Source organism: Argopecten irradians, chromosome 9 (genome assembly GCF_041381155.1).
Source record: "Argopecten irradians isolate NY chromosome 9, Ai_NY, whole genome shotgun sequence".
Lineage (NCBI taxonomy): Eukaryota > Metazoa > Mollusca > Bivalvia > Pectinida > Pectinidae > Argopecten > Argopecten irradians.
In genome coordinates this window covers 24389202-24406594 of record NC_091142.1, presented here as the reverse complement: position 1 = coordinate 24406594, position 17393 = coordinate 24389202, and the positions used below count along the sequence as shown (strand labels likewise).

The window sequence follows — 17393 nt, the reverse complement described above, 5'->3', positions numbered from 1 at the left end:
CACACAAAACTGCACATCACATAAAACTGTAAGTACAATGTAGGTCATACACATCACATAAAACTGTAAGTACAATGTAGGTCATACACATCACATAACACTGTAAGTACAATGTAGGTCATACACATCACATAACACTGTAAGTACAATGTAGGTCATACACATCACATAACACTGTAAGTACAATGTAGGTCATACACATCACATAAAACTGTAAGTACAATGTAGGTCATACACATCACATAAAACACAATACACTGTAAGTACAATGTAGGTCATACACATCACATAACACTGTAAGTACAATGTAGGTCATACACATCACATAACACTGTAAGTACAATGTAGGTCATACACATCACATAACACTGTAAGTACAATGTAGGTCATACACATCACATAACACTGTAAGTACAATGTAGGTCATACACATCACATAACTAACATGTAAGTACAATGTAGGTCATACACATCACATAACACTGTAAGTACAATGTAGGTCATACACATCACATAACACTGTAAGTACAATGTAGGTCATACACATCACATAAAACTGTAAGTACAATGTAGGTCATACACATCACATAAAACTGTAAGTACAATGTAGGTCATACACATCACATAAAACTGTAAGTACAATGTAGGTCATACACATCACATAAAACTGTAAGTACAATGTAGGTCATACACATCACATAAACTAGGTAAATGTAGTCATAACACATCACATAAAACTGTAAGTACAATGTAGTCATTAGGTACATGTTCAACACATCACATAAACTGTAAGTACAATGTAGGTCATACACATCACATAAAACTGTAAGTACAATGTAGGTCATCACATCACATAAACTGTAAGTACATGTAGGTCATACATCACATAACAGTAAGTACAATGTAGGTCATACACATCACATAACACTGTAAGTACAATGTAGGTCATACACATCACATAACACTGTAAGTACAATGTAGGTCATACACATCACATAACACTGTAAGTACAATGTAGGTCATACACATCACATAACACTGTAAGTACAATGTAGGTCATACACATCACATAACACTGTAAGTACAATGTAGGTCATACACATCACATAACACTGTAAGTACAATGTAGGTCATACACATCACATAAACTGTAAGTACAATGTAGGTCATACATCACATAACACTGTAAGTACAATGTAGGTCATACACATCACATAAAACTGTAAGTACAATGTAGGTCATACACATCACATAACACTGTAAGTACAATGTAGGTCATACACATCACACAAAACTGCACAAGTAAAACTGTAAGTACAATGTAGGTCATACACATCACATAACACTGTAAGTACAATGTAGGTCATACACATCACATAACACTGTAAGTACAATGTAGGTCATACACATCACATAACACTGTAAGTACAATGTAGGTCATACACATCACATAAAACTGTAAGTACAATGTAGGTCATACACATCACATAACACTGTAAGTACAATGTAGGTCATACACATCACATAACACTGTAAGTACAATGTAGGTCATACACATCACATAACACTGTAAGTACAATGTAGGTCATACACATCACATAACACTGTAAGTACAATGTAGGTCATACACATCACATAACACTGTAAGTACAATGTAGGTCATACACATCACATAACACTGTAAGTACAATGTAGGTCATACACATCACATAACACTGTAAGTACAATGTAGGTCATACACATCACACATAACACTGTAAGTACAATGTAGGTCATACACATCACATAAAACTGTAAGTACAATGTAGGTCATACACATCACATAAACACTGTAAGTACAATGTAGGTCATACACATCACATAAAACTGTAAGTACAATGTAGGTCATACACATCACATAAAACTGTAAGTACAATGTAGGTCATACACATCACATAAAACTGTAAGTACAATGTAGGTCATACACATCACATAAAACTGTAAGTACAATGTAGGTCATACACATCATAAAACTAAGTACAATGTAGGTCATACATCAAACTGAAGTACAATGTAGGTCATACACACATCATAACACTGTAAGTAAAATGTAGGTCATACACATCACATAAAACTAAGTACAATGTAGGTCATACATCAAACTGTAATTACAATGTAGGTCATAACACATCAAACTGTAAGTACAATGTAGGTTTTACTAATCACATAAAACTGTAAGTACAATGTAGGTCATACACATCACATAACACTGTTAGTACAATGTAGATCAAACACATCACATAAAACTGTAAGTACAACGCAGGTTATACACATCACATAAAACTGTCTCATAGTAAAATTGGAAGCAGCTCAGTGGAAAACATCTGAACCAATCACAGGTCAGAAAGATTTCCCTGGAAGACTACAGAGAGAGCGACGCCCAACATCAAAGCCACACAGCCAACCACAGTGTACCGTTATATGGCCCTTTGAATGTACATCAAACGACTAAATTACCTGTTCTGTTCTTTTGCCTTTAATAATTTACTATTAGATAGTCCAGGGGTGTAGAGATCGTAAGTGATCGGAACCCCTGAAGTACCGAGAATGCCTCAAACGTCAGTCGAAATTTCTTTTTCCTGCATTTCGATCGATTGTATGTCATTCCCTACTTTGTTGCCATTCGGTCGAACAGACATTTTTTTCTTCGTGTTTAAGCCATTAAAATACCGAACGTTCATCATGTCAATACTGACGATAAAGATAACCGGAATAGACAACAAGACAACAGCCAACACAGACGCCATTGCTGCGGACGACTTCCGGTCATCTGGGGCGGATATTTTCTTCCTGATGGACACTGTAATACATCAAAATAACATGAAAAATATTGTAATATATTCAAATAACATACAATACTGCATTTCATCCAAAATAACATCAGACACTCCACTACATCTCGAAATAACACCGATCTGATACAACATATTCATTGATCGACCTAATAGTTAAAAGAAGGTAGATACATTCTTTTAAAACTACATAATGTGTAACGTGTATATACCAATACCAGAAATACCTCACCAAATAGGTACCATAGGCGTAAAATATCCTAAGTACACTAAAAGCAAATGTCTATTGATCATAATGAATGAATATCGCATGATAGCAGTTGTAGTTGAAAAAATCGCCCACCACGCCTGGATGATGTGAACATTTAATGTCAATTACCGTCGAATCTGTACTAACGACCATTTTTATTAAGCGACCCTCTGCTCTAAACGACCACTCAAATTCCACCCAAGCGTTTTCCTTATTTATTTAGTTCTATACAACGACCATCTCCAAAATTCATTCTTAGGAAATACTTTTAACAGAAAGTAAATTTGAAAGCAAATATCAAAATGAAAAGCGCGAACACGTTTAACACGTTGTAAAATTATCGGTAGAATGATGGCATCAAATGTAATATTAAATACAGTCTACTTACTTGATGTCTTGGTTTTATCGACTGTAAGTGCCTTCTTTGTTTCCTCCATCGCTGTAGCTAACTCCTCCTTGGTGTAGTTTTTGATCACGGGGACACGCCTTCGTCGACATCTGCACTTTCTCTTAAATGTGTCTAGCGAAAAAAATGGAGACAAACTTATAAGGATTGACCTTCATTTTGACTGTGTATACCGTAGCATGAACGCAGTTGACAACAAACATGTTCTTTGAGGCGCGTTGAATCAGTATATTTGTTGCTAACTGATCATGTTTATACTGTTCATACTAACGTATACAGAGACGAGATGAAGACGAGTCCTTATATTTACATCCCTGATTTAAACTTAGACAGATAAAGCTGTAACTATGACCACCGTGTAAGGCTAAAAGACTGCCTATACGATAATTTATTCCCAATCAGATGTAAAGCCAAATAAATGAAAACTTTTCCTTTACCCAGGTCAGGTGACGGGACCAATGTTAATCTTATCGAACGCCTATATGCTTAATGTGTACGAAGGTGAGATGAAGATGAGACGTTAAATTTACATCCCTGTTTTATTTTATGACAGAATAAAGCTGTAACTAGTATCACCGTGATTGCTAAACTAAAAAGACTGCGTATATGGTAATACATACACAATAAGAGTTAAACCAAAGGAAGATAATTTTACCTGGGTCAGGTGACGGGATAAAACTGGATCGTATCGAGAACTTATATAATATTAGCTGCAATATTGTAGCTCAAAAGACTTTTGGACAGAAAATGGTGTCGTCTTTAGAGCTACAATTGGTGCCTATTACTGCTAATGGAGCAAAGTAATGATTATGCAAACCATTATAAAATGTTTGTTGGCATTTTATCCTAATTGTTTGATATCGCCATCCTACTAGGCAACCAAACTGAACCACATAAAATATCAAATTCTCATCGAGGCATTATTTTTTTTACATAGTACATATGGAGGTCTTTCTGAGGGGTATTTATACGGCAAGTCCACATTGTGAAATTGACGTCTTGTGAATCGTACGGTTAATATTAAGAATGGTCGTTATGTTTATTTTGGACAAAAATAATATATAAATGCATGTATACGCATGAAATAATTAGATATTCAAAAATTATAAAAAATATGGAAATCTTATCAATCTGGGTTATTTTTGTTTTGTTTTTGTTTTTCATCTAGAAACCATAGAATGCATTCTTGAAAAAATTAATATAAGTATGTCTGAGATACTTACATTTTCTGAAAAAAAATATAGTTCAGTTAATTAATGCATATTTCGGATGGTTACCATGGCAACTTACAGCTGCGAAATGAGGAACCTTTTAATGCAATTATACCATTGATGTACTAAAATTTCAAATGCAATATTTTTATTTCTTAATACTTAGTTATGGATTCGGGCCCAAAAGGGCCCCAAACAAATCTAGTCCTTTGTTTCAACATCAACAAAGGTCAAAGTGATTTAACGAGATATTTGCTTATAATGCCGCTAAAACAGTCCAACTACACTCAATGCGATCAACATCACGGCGTGACTCGATGATGAAGACATTAATGAATGTACGTAAAACATTATAGATTTTTATGATTGTTTGTAGCATCATTGCCATTGTTGAATTTGGAGACGACGTCCACTTCCGGTAATGTCCAGAGTTTCCAATAGGTTATTTCCCTTAGGGGTTATTTCATTGTTGCTATTTCCCTTACCTTCATATTAAACTTATTCAATGTCATGTGATCAAGATCAATCCAATCAGGTCACTCTAGATTAAAGTGAGATAGAATAATAGCACCTAAATGATGTCAAAAGACCTATCAGCGACCAACGCCAAAAATATACTAACCGATTGGATCCGGACATTGTTCTGACTGTAGTGATTCGCCGGGGCATGGGGCGCCATTATGTGCTGGGGTCGAGTTGGTGCATTCCCGACATCTTGATCGTATGACTTCTGTATTGACCACTGCACATGCGCTCCAGGTCCGCCAGGTCGCCCATCCTTCATCCACTTCAATCATAGAAAACAAAGCTTACACATCGCAACTACCAGCCATGAAAATAATCGCAAAGCTCTGTTACTAATACAATTGATTTGATACAGCATAGAGTGAATGTGTGCTACAAACTCTCATGCATATTTGACAAATAATTTTGAATACAGTTGAAATTCAAGCAAACGTATTTTTGCAAACAAAGTATGCCAAAAGTAACGGCTGAAAGTGCATCTGCGGACTTCTGAATAAAGTTCTCTGTTACGATTGTAAGTATTGATTTAAAAAAAAATACTGCCTACGAACCATGTGTAAAATATAGACTTTGTCCATAGGTTATTGATATTAAGTGATTGTTTCTACAAATATTTACCTTAAAGACGTCAACTAAGTACATATTGTATTTGGACATGAATGAAAAGCTTCCAAACTGAACAGTTAGACTGTGTTGCAACATACCTGGACACTCAGGTTGCGTACACCAGTCTGTTTCGTTAGATTCTCCTGAACATTGAAGAATTCTGTTTGAGGCTAGGCCAGCACACTCGCGTGTTCTTGACTTGGTGCCATTTCCACAGGTTACGGAACAAGTTGTCCAATCCTTCCAGAGTCCCCACGCACCATCCACTGAAATAAAGACATTTTGAAAAACGTATACATATTTTCCTGAGCAGTTATCTGTATGATCACTAAGGAATATATCCATTTGTTTACATTTTGCCACAGAGATTCCTATAACTCTAATGATAATCGTGATCTGGATAATGAGTGAAAAAATGCAGCCTAGACTTGTGTAGTAATATAATATAGCAAGTTTATACATGAACGGAAGTCCTGTTTACCAACACCGGGTGATTTTTTGTTGTCTTTTCATTTTTATATCTATTTTTATCACAATGACCTTGGCTGTTCAGATTAAATGGTTAAAACGGGAAATTCAAATGTCCACTCGCATCTAAATTATGTTTTACTTTGAAATAAAACAAAATGTAAATATAACGATTAAGTGATTTTAAAATTGCATTTATTGAGATATGAATGCAATATGGTTGGCATTTCAATAGAATAGTGTCCCTTAGATAAATCTTAATTGTTGAATTGTGTTTGTGGAGTGGTTATGTTTAAGGTGCTATTAACTGTTAAGGTCAATAAGGACGGTGTACCCAGTATGCAATATGTTGCGTGTGTGAACGTCTGTTTTTGGGAGACTGCCGTGCATTGCCGTAGAAAAATATCAGATTACAATCGGTACGTTGTGGATGTGTAGTACAAAGCTGGACGGTTTTTATGAAACTAGATATCAATGTTAACTGATGTTGAGTATATGCCATGGAACTCAACATTAGACAGTGGTATATGCATACCTCGAAATGAATATACAAGGCTTTTGGATAACAAGAGAGAAGATCACTTTTCGTGGTCTGTACCGTATTTAAAAGTAGATTTTAATAAAGTATACATGAATCCTTTAAAATCTTGGTGATCCGCCGAATTATTTTTTGCCTTACAAAAATCTTGGTGATCCGCCGGTGTAGTGGATAAGCCGCTCGCCTTTCACCTTGCCGCCGGGGTTCGATTTCTGGCACGGACGTGAAAAAGGTTAGTGGACATCTGCCTATCACTTGGGTTTTCTCCGGGTTCTCCAGTTTCTCCCCACACTGAGACACCTCGCGCACTTATGTACATACGGGCCATTGAGAGTGATTTGCGTATGTTGTATAACTTGTTTCGCAATCGACGTAAAAGTAAATAAAGTTTATCTTTAATCTGATTTTCATTTTTTTTCATAACACTATATACATAAAAATCAATGGAATCGTACAGTAAAAGGTATTAGTTTATGTTAAAACGTCTAAAATATTAATTATAAGCATTCTGACTATTTTGTAATTCCATCGAGGATGGTATGGCATTTTTAATTTGCAGACATTCATGATCATCTGCGTAGATGACATAAGTCGGATTGAATGGGTGATATCATAGTTTTAGTCAAACCTTGGCAGGGAGTTATCTGACGACTCTCCCTCTGTGTATTATGGTCATTATCAATAAAATCGTGGTATCAACGTCATAGATGTACTTAAACGTCCTTACCCATGTACCAGCATAGTAATGCTTTGTTGCTGACCATATGGAAATTATGGATGATTTTTTTTAAATATCTTATATATATATAAGATAATTTTATCAGGTTGAAACGAGACTTCGTTGAAACTGGAACCTCACAGGAGAAGATCGTAAAATCAGTTATTGTATAGTCTTGCTTTGTCAATAATAACATTGTGCTAGAAATTTGCTTTATATGCCGAATTTATCTAACAACAAAACAACAAAATATCAAAAAGGTCTCAACCAAACAGAAAACATTTGTTTTACAATTTTAACATTTATGTATATCCTCAGCAATTAAAAAATATATTGATTTTACCACATAGTCCTTCCATTAATGTAATGTTGTCAATAGCTGTGACTCCGTTTGGAGTTGGACCTTTGGTACCTTTAAAGACGACCTGAAAAAATATAGAATAGATTTATTTCTGTTTCTCTGCTATTCCGTTTTGGCTAATACATGGTCAGGTGGGTTCGACTCGATGTTACCATTTCCTAGAAACACCTAGCTTATATTTCTTTGTGAACTTTTACCAGAAAGGTGGCATCCTATGGGCATCGATTTTCATGTAATTGACAAACATATCATATAATTTATTTGTCATTTGTCAATGAAACTGCATCACATAATATAAAAATTAAGGACCTTTGATCCGGTCCATATGATGTTATACCCAGAGAGTGAAAATTAAAATAATGTCTCTAGGCTTCTTCCTTTGGTCAATATTTATATACCAGGGTAGTGCAACACCTTATGGAGCTCAACAAAAGGTCCATAATTGCTACATATCGCTATATGATACCCATTGATGTGTGTATAACGACTTCTAAACACGTGTGTTTACTAACATCTACGTACTTTGTGAAATGAAGAGGTTGTTGATGGTGCTATATTTATCTTTACGTTATGCCATACTTCGTCTTGGTCTCCAGACTTAGACCAACCTCCGATATTGGTACCATTCTCATCCTTGACAAAGACGTTCAGAGACCCAATACCATTGTCATACATGAGGTAGGCGAACGTCAGACAGAATGAGCCAGCCACTAAAATACAAGGCCTCTGTTTAGTATCATTTCATGTGGTAGGCGAACGTCAGACAGAATGAGCCAGCCACTAAAATACAAGGCCTCTGTTTAGTATTATTACAAGTGGTAGGCGAACGTCAGACAGAATGAACCAACCACTAAAATACAAGGCCTCTGTTTAGTATTATTACATGTGGTAGGCGAAGGTCAGACAGAATGAACCTGCCACTAAAATACAAGACAAGAACTAATAATAATTAATTAAACTGCATTTACATATGGTTAACATCATATCTGCGTTTTTGTGATATTTCAATTTACTCTAACTTTTAACTTACTTGTTATTCTATGTGAAGAAAGAATGGCTACGTCGCAACAGCGTGTGGGTGAACTTGTTTCGATGTAAGCGTACGACGAACCTTCCACAACAGACAACGGGTCAGTCTACCAATAGAATGTTTCGTTGGTTCAAGTGTTTGTTATCAATTCCTGGCGTTATGATTCAATTCAATTCAATTCATTTTATTCCGTGGACCTTACGGTCCATAAGTACAAATTACATCATGTAAAATATACAATTGATATAACAAATGAGATGGAGAGTGATTCATATAATAGATAATAAATTTCCAGCCAAATGTCTCAACTTTTTAACTTTTCTGACCTTTTCTTAATAGCAAAATGAATAAATTTACCAGTATTTTGTAATTCTTTAACGTTGTTAACGCTTAATAATTTAACTAATTTAAAAACACTTGGTCTTCTGTAATAATATTTCTTAATATACTTTTGGCGTAAATCAACATAAAATGGACATTGTAATAGAAAGTGATATTCATCTTCAAGTTCATTTAAATCACAACATGTACACAATCTATTCTCTCGTGGGATATTTTGTTTTCTACCCTTTTCAATATTCAGATTGTGTGCCGAAATTCTTATTTTGGTTAAACATTTTTTATATACAGTGTCAATAGGCTTTCTTAAATAAAATTGTAAACAAAAATTATCATATAAATGTTTATACAGTATACCTCGTGATGTATTACTTATATTGTTGATAACCTCTTGTCTATATACCTCATTAATTCTATTTTCAATAATATTAAATGTATAACAGTCAACGTATCTATCATTCCAGAGGTATGCTAATCCAATTTTTGCTAGTTCATTTTTAATGTTAATTGACCATTCATCATTAGTTTCAATTCTAGTATCTAAACATTCTTTTAAAATACAGTTGGAAGTACCTTTTAGTTTTATCCAATACTTCAAAATTTTAATTTTTCTGGTTATATACAAAGGCAACCTTCCTAGTTCTAAATAGACAAAATCATTACAAGTTGTTTTATTTACTCCAAGAACATTTTTGCAAAAGTTAGTGTGCACCTTTTCTACCTCAGGAGCTTTATGATGTCCCCAAATTTCACTTGCATATCCCAGTATACTATTAATATATGTATCAAAAATAGAACACTGAGTCGAAATATTAAATGCATGATTTTTCAACTTACTACATATGGAAAAATAAGCTTTTCTTCCTTGATTTGCAACATGAATTTGCGTTTTCTTAAATTTACCATTGTAATTAAATAACATACCAAGATAATTGAATTCGTCGACTACATCAATGTTAACATTATTGTAAGTCCAATATTCATTTTCCCTCTGTCTACCCCCGTTTCTGAAAATCATTATTTTTGTCTTATCAATATTAAGAGTCAACTTACAATCGTTATTATATTTATATAACGTATCAATCATTTCTTGCAGAGATTTGGGCGACTCCGCGAGTAGAACTGTATCATCTGCATACATAATCAAAAACAAGTTAATCAAACCAATTTCTACTGATGGACAGTTCTCTCTTATAAAACACATTTCACAATCATTGACATATAAACTGTACAAAATCGGTGACAATATTTCGCCTTGGAATAGACCGATCGTGTTTCTGTAATATTCAGACAGAAATCCATTATATTTGATACAAGCTTTCACATTTTGGTAAAGTGATTGAATGATTTTTAGCATGTTTCCATCGATTCCCTGATTTATAAGTTTAGTCCACAAAATACTTCTATCAATTAGATCAAATGCTTTCTTATAATCTATAAAGCAGCAATATAATGTTTGTTATCAATTCCTGGCGTTATGATGACGTCACATGTACAATGACTACAATATCTTCAATGATACAACGTACAGTAAAAAGATGTTTTAGAGATTGTTTTCTTTTAATATCACTATGGCTGATTTAATTTAAAGGATCACTTTGATTATATCTTTGCGCATTTTAATAGTTATTCAAATTCTCACTACAAACAGCTTAATTATCATATGCGTGGTTACTTGCATGTGACTCAGCGGTGGAGTCTTAGGATACTTTCAGTTGCAGTGCCGCTCACAATTTGGTCAACATTTCAAGCACCGGAACGGACATGCTGTTTGAGTGGATATGGGGGTGGTTGGTGATAAAAATATGAGCTCCATATAAAACTTCAAGCCGATTTAGTTTTTCAAAAATAAATTTCTAAATATCTTTATGTTTGAATAAGTTCCTAACTTAAAAAAAGTTATTTATAAAGTAGTATACATGTAGTCCAAAGGAGTAGATAGGATAGGACCAGTATTTGGCCTTAATTTTTCAGGCCGAAAAACATTAACTCTGATCCACATCAATTTCACATCAATAAATACTCTCATACTTGCCATTCATCAAAACACAACTTTTTTATAACCATGTACACGATGTGCTCTACCTATGACGTCATCAAATTGATGATTTTCCTCTTCTCGCCAAATTTTGCTAGAAATTCATCATCTTCAGGTTAGAAAAGGCTTGAAATGGATTTGGCCGCCACCTTGGAGCAACTTTATATTTTGCATGGATATGCGTAAATACACGATACACAACGTGTGAAAATCTCTTTCTGCTCCACGTAGGCGGCCACATTCGTTTTTAGAGAAAACCATTCAAAGGTATGATTTTTCAAGGATTTTTGTGAAAAATGGCGGGAAACTGCATGTTGATGACGTCATAGTGATCATAATTGGCACATGCGGGATATTTTCGGGATGTAATGTGTTAACAAATGTATTCAACTGTTATATGGCAAAATATGTTGTTCTTTACTGGAGAATTAATTTTGCGGCCATATTCGAGTCTTAACGTACCTTCTCCTTTGTAATTTTGGTTGTAAGAAACAGGCGGTAGTCAGCGGAACGGTAACTTTAACCTTCAGCATCATTTGATTGTATTTTCATTAATTGTATTCACATTACAAAAGTGATCCGCCGTTTTCCTGCAATTTTTTTATTTTCATATCAAGTACAATTTTGGCTTTATATCAAAAAACAATTTTCAACCAATCTTGTCAAAATGTAGGATGGCTAAATGTCCATATGTCTCATTACGTAGCCTGCCAACCAAAAATGAGAGAAGAATCTAAAAATCAAACAAAACGTAACTCAACAGATCCTAATCAATAACTGTAACATTCTCCAATTGCCTAAAATTATAATGGCAGCCTGTCCAAAAATTTGCTGTCTGATCGATCTCAGAATGCACTTATATAATTATGCAAAACATGGAACCAAGGGCGATCTTCATATGAAATTTGACTAAGCTCTCTTTAGGTATATTCTGAGAAACATCGATACCAGATTTCAGTTATATATATCCACTTCTTTCTGATCATGCCAATGTAATATATATTAAGGTTACAAATGGAAGTCTTTATGTGAAAATTGAGAAACCAATCCTTCAAAATCTTTTGAGAAAAAGGTGTAATTACGCATTTTTAGGCAGGCAGAGGGACGGACGTCACACTATATAGACGATATAAATGAGCCAGTATCTGATGGAAGTGACATAGAATATCATTTGTTAAGACAAGTAACAAATAATTGACCATTCTCTATATTTATGATATTGAGATATACAAATTTGTACCTGACTAAATGTCCAATCAAAATCGTCCAAAGGTTCCTGTGTCAGGAAGCACTGGTCGCTAGCTTCAAACGTACACTGGTATGATGTGATGTTCATTTCTGTGGAGGATATAGAGCTTACTTACTGACTGTTTACTGGGATGACGGCCAGGTCTTTCACTAAACGGACTAATTTTTGGCCTAAGGTAGGTCCGACTAAGCGATTTAGTCCAAAATTTAGTCGGTACTAAGTTCCGTTTCATCAAGCAGTCGGTCGTAAGTGTGCGATGGACTAAGATTTGGACTAAAGTTAGTGCTGACGTAACCAAGGATGTAAACATGCGCACTGCTTACTTTCAGTTCCATCGCGCGCAAATTTGTAGCGGTGTCTTTTATTTTAGATAATACCCGCATGACATCACTTAAGTCTGCCCAAACCGCTCAATTTTTAACTTTTTCCATGCACTGTTAACTTACCGGGACAATTTGTTGTATTGCAATAGTCCTGTTGTGTGTAGTTATCTGGCTTTGGATTTAAACGACAACCAACCGAGTTTGCTCCCGTGATGGAACACATCCGGGTCTTTACTCTCGTACCAGTACCACATGAACACGATCCCCAACTGGACCACTCTCCCCAAATAGTTCCCTCTTACAAAACAAGCAGTAGTGAAAATGAATGTCATAAAACTGTTCAACTGAATGGCGTGAAAATGGCTTACTTGAACGACAAATCAATATATTGTTAATATCTAATAAAGCAAAGTAGATTCATAAATACAAAGCAGCAACGGATAATGTCAATAAAAAGAGAGTAGTTATGTAACAAATGTGGTTGGTATATGTGTTTATGCTGTATTTATTATTAGAGGGGAACAACTGTAAATGTGACCGACGGACGGATTTGCTTCGTTCAACTAAAACATATGAACGTACAGCGAAAATATCAATGTAAGAATAGGTCAAAAAAAGAGTTTCATTCTAAAACTTTCCAGAAGCAAAATAAAATTGTTTGACTAGATGTTACCACATGTTCCTGGCGTTAATATAATGTTGTCCACTGCAGCGTCACTCCTGACACCTTCACCCGTGACACCTTCAAAGATAATCTGGAAAAAAAAGCAAAAAGGTTAATAAAGGACAATTGTGAAGTTATCATTTGTATCACATCTATTTCATCTGAGTAGTGAAGACGATTGCCCTACATATATATATCCACGAGGCAAGTTCGAAACTAACTCGCCCAGTGGCACCGCGGTGGGCGAGTGATTAAAATGTCATATTGCCATAAACTCTCCACCTCATACATAAACAAACCAAACCTAACCAAACCATTGCGAGGTACCGGTGCTATGTAGGGTTGTATGATACACCACGTACACATAACACCTTAAGGTTTCAGATCTTGTTTATACGATTGATATTTTGCCTATCTATCACTTCTGCTGATGCGTACTTGACTATAACTAAGTGGATAAATAATACTACCTTCATGATTTAAAGTTGTATTTCTTGTAATGTTCACTGAAACGACATATCGTTTTAACATTTGATATTTGAACATGGACATGTATCTTGATGATTTAGCTCCCCAAAACCATATTTCAGCCTATAAGAGAACCGAAATCTAGGGATAATATATTCCTGGTTTTGAATAAAACGCCTTCAATCATCGTTATGTTCAGTACCTTCGGGTTTTGTCGGAATTCCGAATCGTATCACGTGACTGACGTCCACACGTCCTGCACGTCGTGATCCAGGTAACTAGCGTAAGCGCACATGTGTTTGTTTACATTTTCCTTCTGGCTAATATGAGCAAATCGAGCTGGTATATGTCCACAGAGCGAGTATTTGAAACATCTAATTCACACATAGTGTAATTCAATATTGTGTGTATCAGATATTGTAATGTGCGAGCATTGTTTTCTTTGTAGATCCAGTCTGCTGAGGCCGACCACATGTTTTGTTTACGAAAAATAGTTAACATTTCTCTTGGTTTCACAACTCTCGTGTTTCTTCGATATTGTCGCGACGATGTTCGGAAGAGTTCGGAATGATTCTGCCTCTTTCGAGCCTATTTTTCACGTGTACACGTTAAAAAGATTTTTTACTTTTATAATTAATAATTAATAATACTTCCAGTGCTGCAACTTTATAAAAATTGGTAAAATTTGAAACTTTAAAACTCACACAAACGGAGAAAAGCACTTAGTCTAGTAAATGTAAAAACATGGTTATTTGGTGCCAGACATATGTAACTGACCCTGTGGACTTACTTACTGCCGTTGAATCCTATCTGTGAACGCCGAAAGTGTTATACAATTACGACAAGTATCGATAGTACATGATCAAAGACAAGCACTCCTAGGCGTCGAAAATCAAAATGTTTTCTCATTGGATGGTTCGTTTACGAGGTGGGCGGGGCAAAATATCATGGCTTGAAGGACACATGGGCTTGAATGTTACAATTTGGTGTATGTACCGAAGATGGACGGGGCCTTTATGTGTACATGTATCAGCGAGGACCAATGATATGTCAACATAAACAATTATAATATTCCAAGATTGATCAAATTATCGTTGGTGTTATTTTCTTTATTAATAAGTACACGGCTTAGTTTTCATTATCGACAAGATGAATTCGGGAAGGTCAAGAAACTCATGATCTATAGATGAAATCTACCCTGCATGCAGTTCAAGTTTGGAGATACACACACATGTAATGTACGACTCGTAGTACTAACTACTGTACGTACATGTAGAAATCTTCATCTAACATCTTAAGACGAGGGGTTTGTTTAAATTTTGATACCTCTCAAATTTGACCCGAACATAAATTTACGATTACAAATTAAAAACCGTTAGGCTTTTTGTAATAAGCTGGTACTAATTACAATGTATGTGTTAAATGCAATACAGATATATGTAAGCTTATAATTAGGTACCGTGAAACCCGTCATGATCTAATAAACTAGGAGTTTTAAAAATGAAAGGTAGATACGTATGCGAAAAACCGTATTGATTTCTCTTATAAACCGATACAATATTTGCTGAATGAATTTTAGTGATAGCGAATGCATAATTGAAGTAATAAGAACACTTTTTTATGGCAAAGAATTTAATTTCAACGATAATATAAATTACAACACAATTTTTAAATCTAGGTGGATTTGATATCGCTAGGTCTTGCAAATAATTAAATTTATTCATTTACTTGAAATGGAAACTTTTATAAAATACCAGCTTTTTATCATCTCAAAATATTATATAAAAAAATGAACCAAGAAATATAATGATTTAAACGAAATTAGATAAATTCCACATGAATGTATATCCCGGGCTATACTCGTCATGGAATTTTGATATTTATAATAAGTTTTAGATATTGCCAAGAATTTAGTTTTGTGAAATACAATTTTGTGATTAAAACGAATCTATATGATCATGCCAAATATAATTAATTACTGTTAAAAGGAAATAGAACTTTTTTGTCAACGAAAGTCTAAAGTTACAAAATTGATTAAAATATTTATGTTTTAGGTAAATGAAATCAAGTTGATTTCAAACTCTCCATCTTACAAGCAGATAAGCTGAATTACACATGAAATATATTATCACTAAGGTTTATGATCAATACGTCGTTCACAGATAGGGTTCAACGACAATAACGTTTTTGCATATTTTGCCACAATTACAAGCAACACAACAATCTACGACTCTACAGTAATACCTAATATTAGTCATGATGCATAGCATTACACAATTTTTTAATCAACTTAGTTATGTTAAAATATACCTAAAACGTGATATATAGGCATATAAAATGTCACTAGACTACCTCTAACGATACCGAAGTGAAGACCGTCCTGTTGGGGATTCCTTCTCTCAAAGGTCCATAAAGGCACCTCTGGATATATTTCGACATTAAAATATCACTACTTCAAACAGGGTCTAAAAACCTTTACTTAACCCGGATTGTCAAATGATAGATTTTACTATTATGTAAAAGTAACCAAAACAAATACCTTTACACCATGTATTAGTATGTTATTTGTGTGGTGCAATGTTCTTAAAATGCATTTCACCTTAGAAAGTGTCGTTTAAAATGCTCAAATTGGATGTTGCAAGATCTTCACTGACTTTTCAAACCTTCATCCGAATTATTCTTCAAGACATCATTTGAAGATCGTATGTCTGAGAATGTACTACTGCATGTAACAGTGCAAACATACATTTTAAGATTTTATGAAGTTTTAAAATTACTAAATAGTACTACATGTTTAAATTGATTAAATAATATGCCTCTGTGCTTAAAGTAATGACATTTACATCGCAACTCCTAAACAGTAATGAGAATTTAACACAAGTATTTGTTTAGACTTTACGAAGCGATTTACTACTAAAAGGCGTGTTGTTGAAGAGCCGCCTTAATAAATGACTTGTTTATTAAAGTGAGTAGAGCAGTTTAAAATTTCCAAAACAACTAACCATATTTATGCTATACAGACTTACACTCACCTTGCGCTTTGATGAAGATGGGACCGATGACGGTATTTCCATTCTCACGCTAAACCAGGTACTGCCTTGATTTCCAGATTTGGACCATTTAATGACATCCAGGCCGGTCTCATCCCTGACAAAAACATTCAGTTTCCCCATGTCCCTACCATTCATGTTGTAGGCAAAATTTAGACAGAACTGGCCAACCACTGAATGGAAACATATACAGGTTAGTATATCTATTGATAATTTTTTTCGTTCGTCTATCTTAAAAATGTTTCTTTTATATCATTATATCCCGGCAACGAATTTAAAGCTGACAATGCAAGTTCAAAAAAATATACTTGTTAGATT

General features: G+C 34.6%; 1 protein-coding gene across 1 annotated transcript in view; it reads right to left on the bottom strand.

Annotated features, from left to right (window-relative positions):
- Window positions 1-2233: 2233 nt before the first annotated feature.
- LOC138331842 (MAM and LDL-receptor class A domain-containing protein 1-like) overlaps window positions 2234-17393 on the bottom strand; it is an 89212-nt gene continuing 74052 nt past the window's right edge. The window contains exons 16-26 of the mRNA XM_069279668.1: window positions 17058-17248; window positions 13567-13648; window positions 13017-13190; window positions 12562-12659; window positions 8945-9050; window positions 8437-8624; window positions 7897-7978; window positions 5928-6095; window positions 5321-5485; window positions 3470-3601; window positions 2234-2839 (exon numbers count right to left, since the gene is read on the bottom strand). Of these exons, the coding sequence (XP_069135769.1) occupies window positions 2592-2839; window positions 3470-3601; window positions 5321-5485; window positions 5928-6095; window positions 7897-7978; window positions 8437-8624; window positions 8945-9050; window positions 12562-12659; window positions 13017-13190; window positions 13567-13648; window positions 17058-17248 (1634 nt within the window). The 3' untranslated portion in view covers window positions 2234-2591. The remainder of the gene's footprint in view (window positions 2840-3469; window positions 3602-5320; window positions 5486-5927; window positions 6096-7896; window positions 7979-8436; window positions 8625-8944; window positions 9051-12561; window positions 12660-13016; window positions 13191-13566; window positions 13649-17057; window positions 17249-17393) is intronic.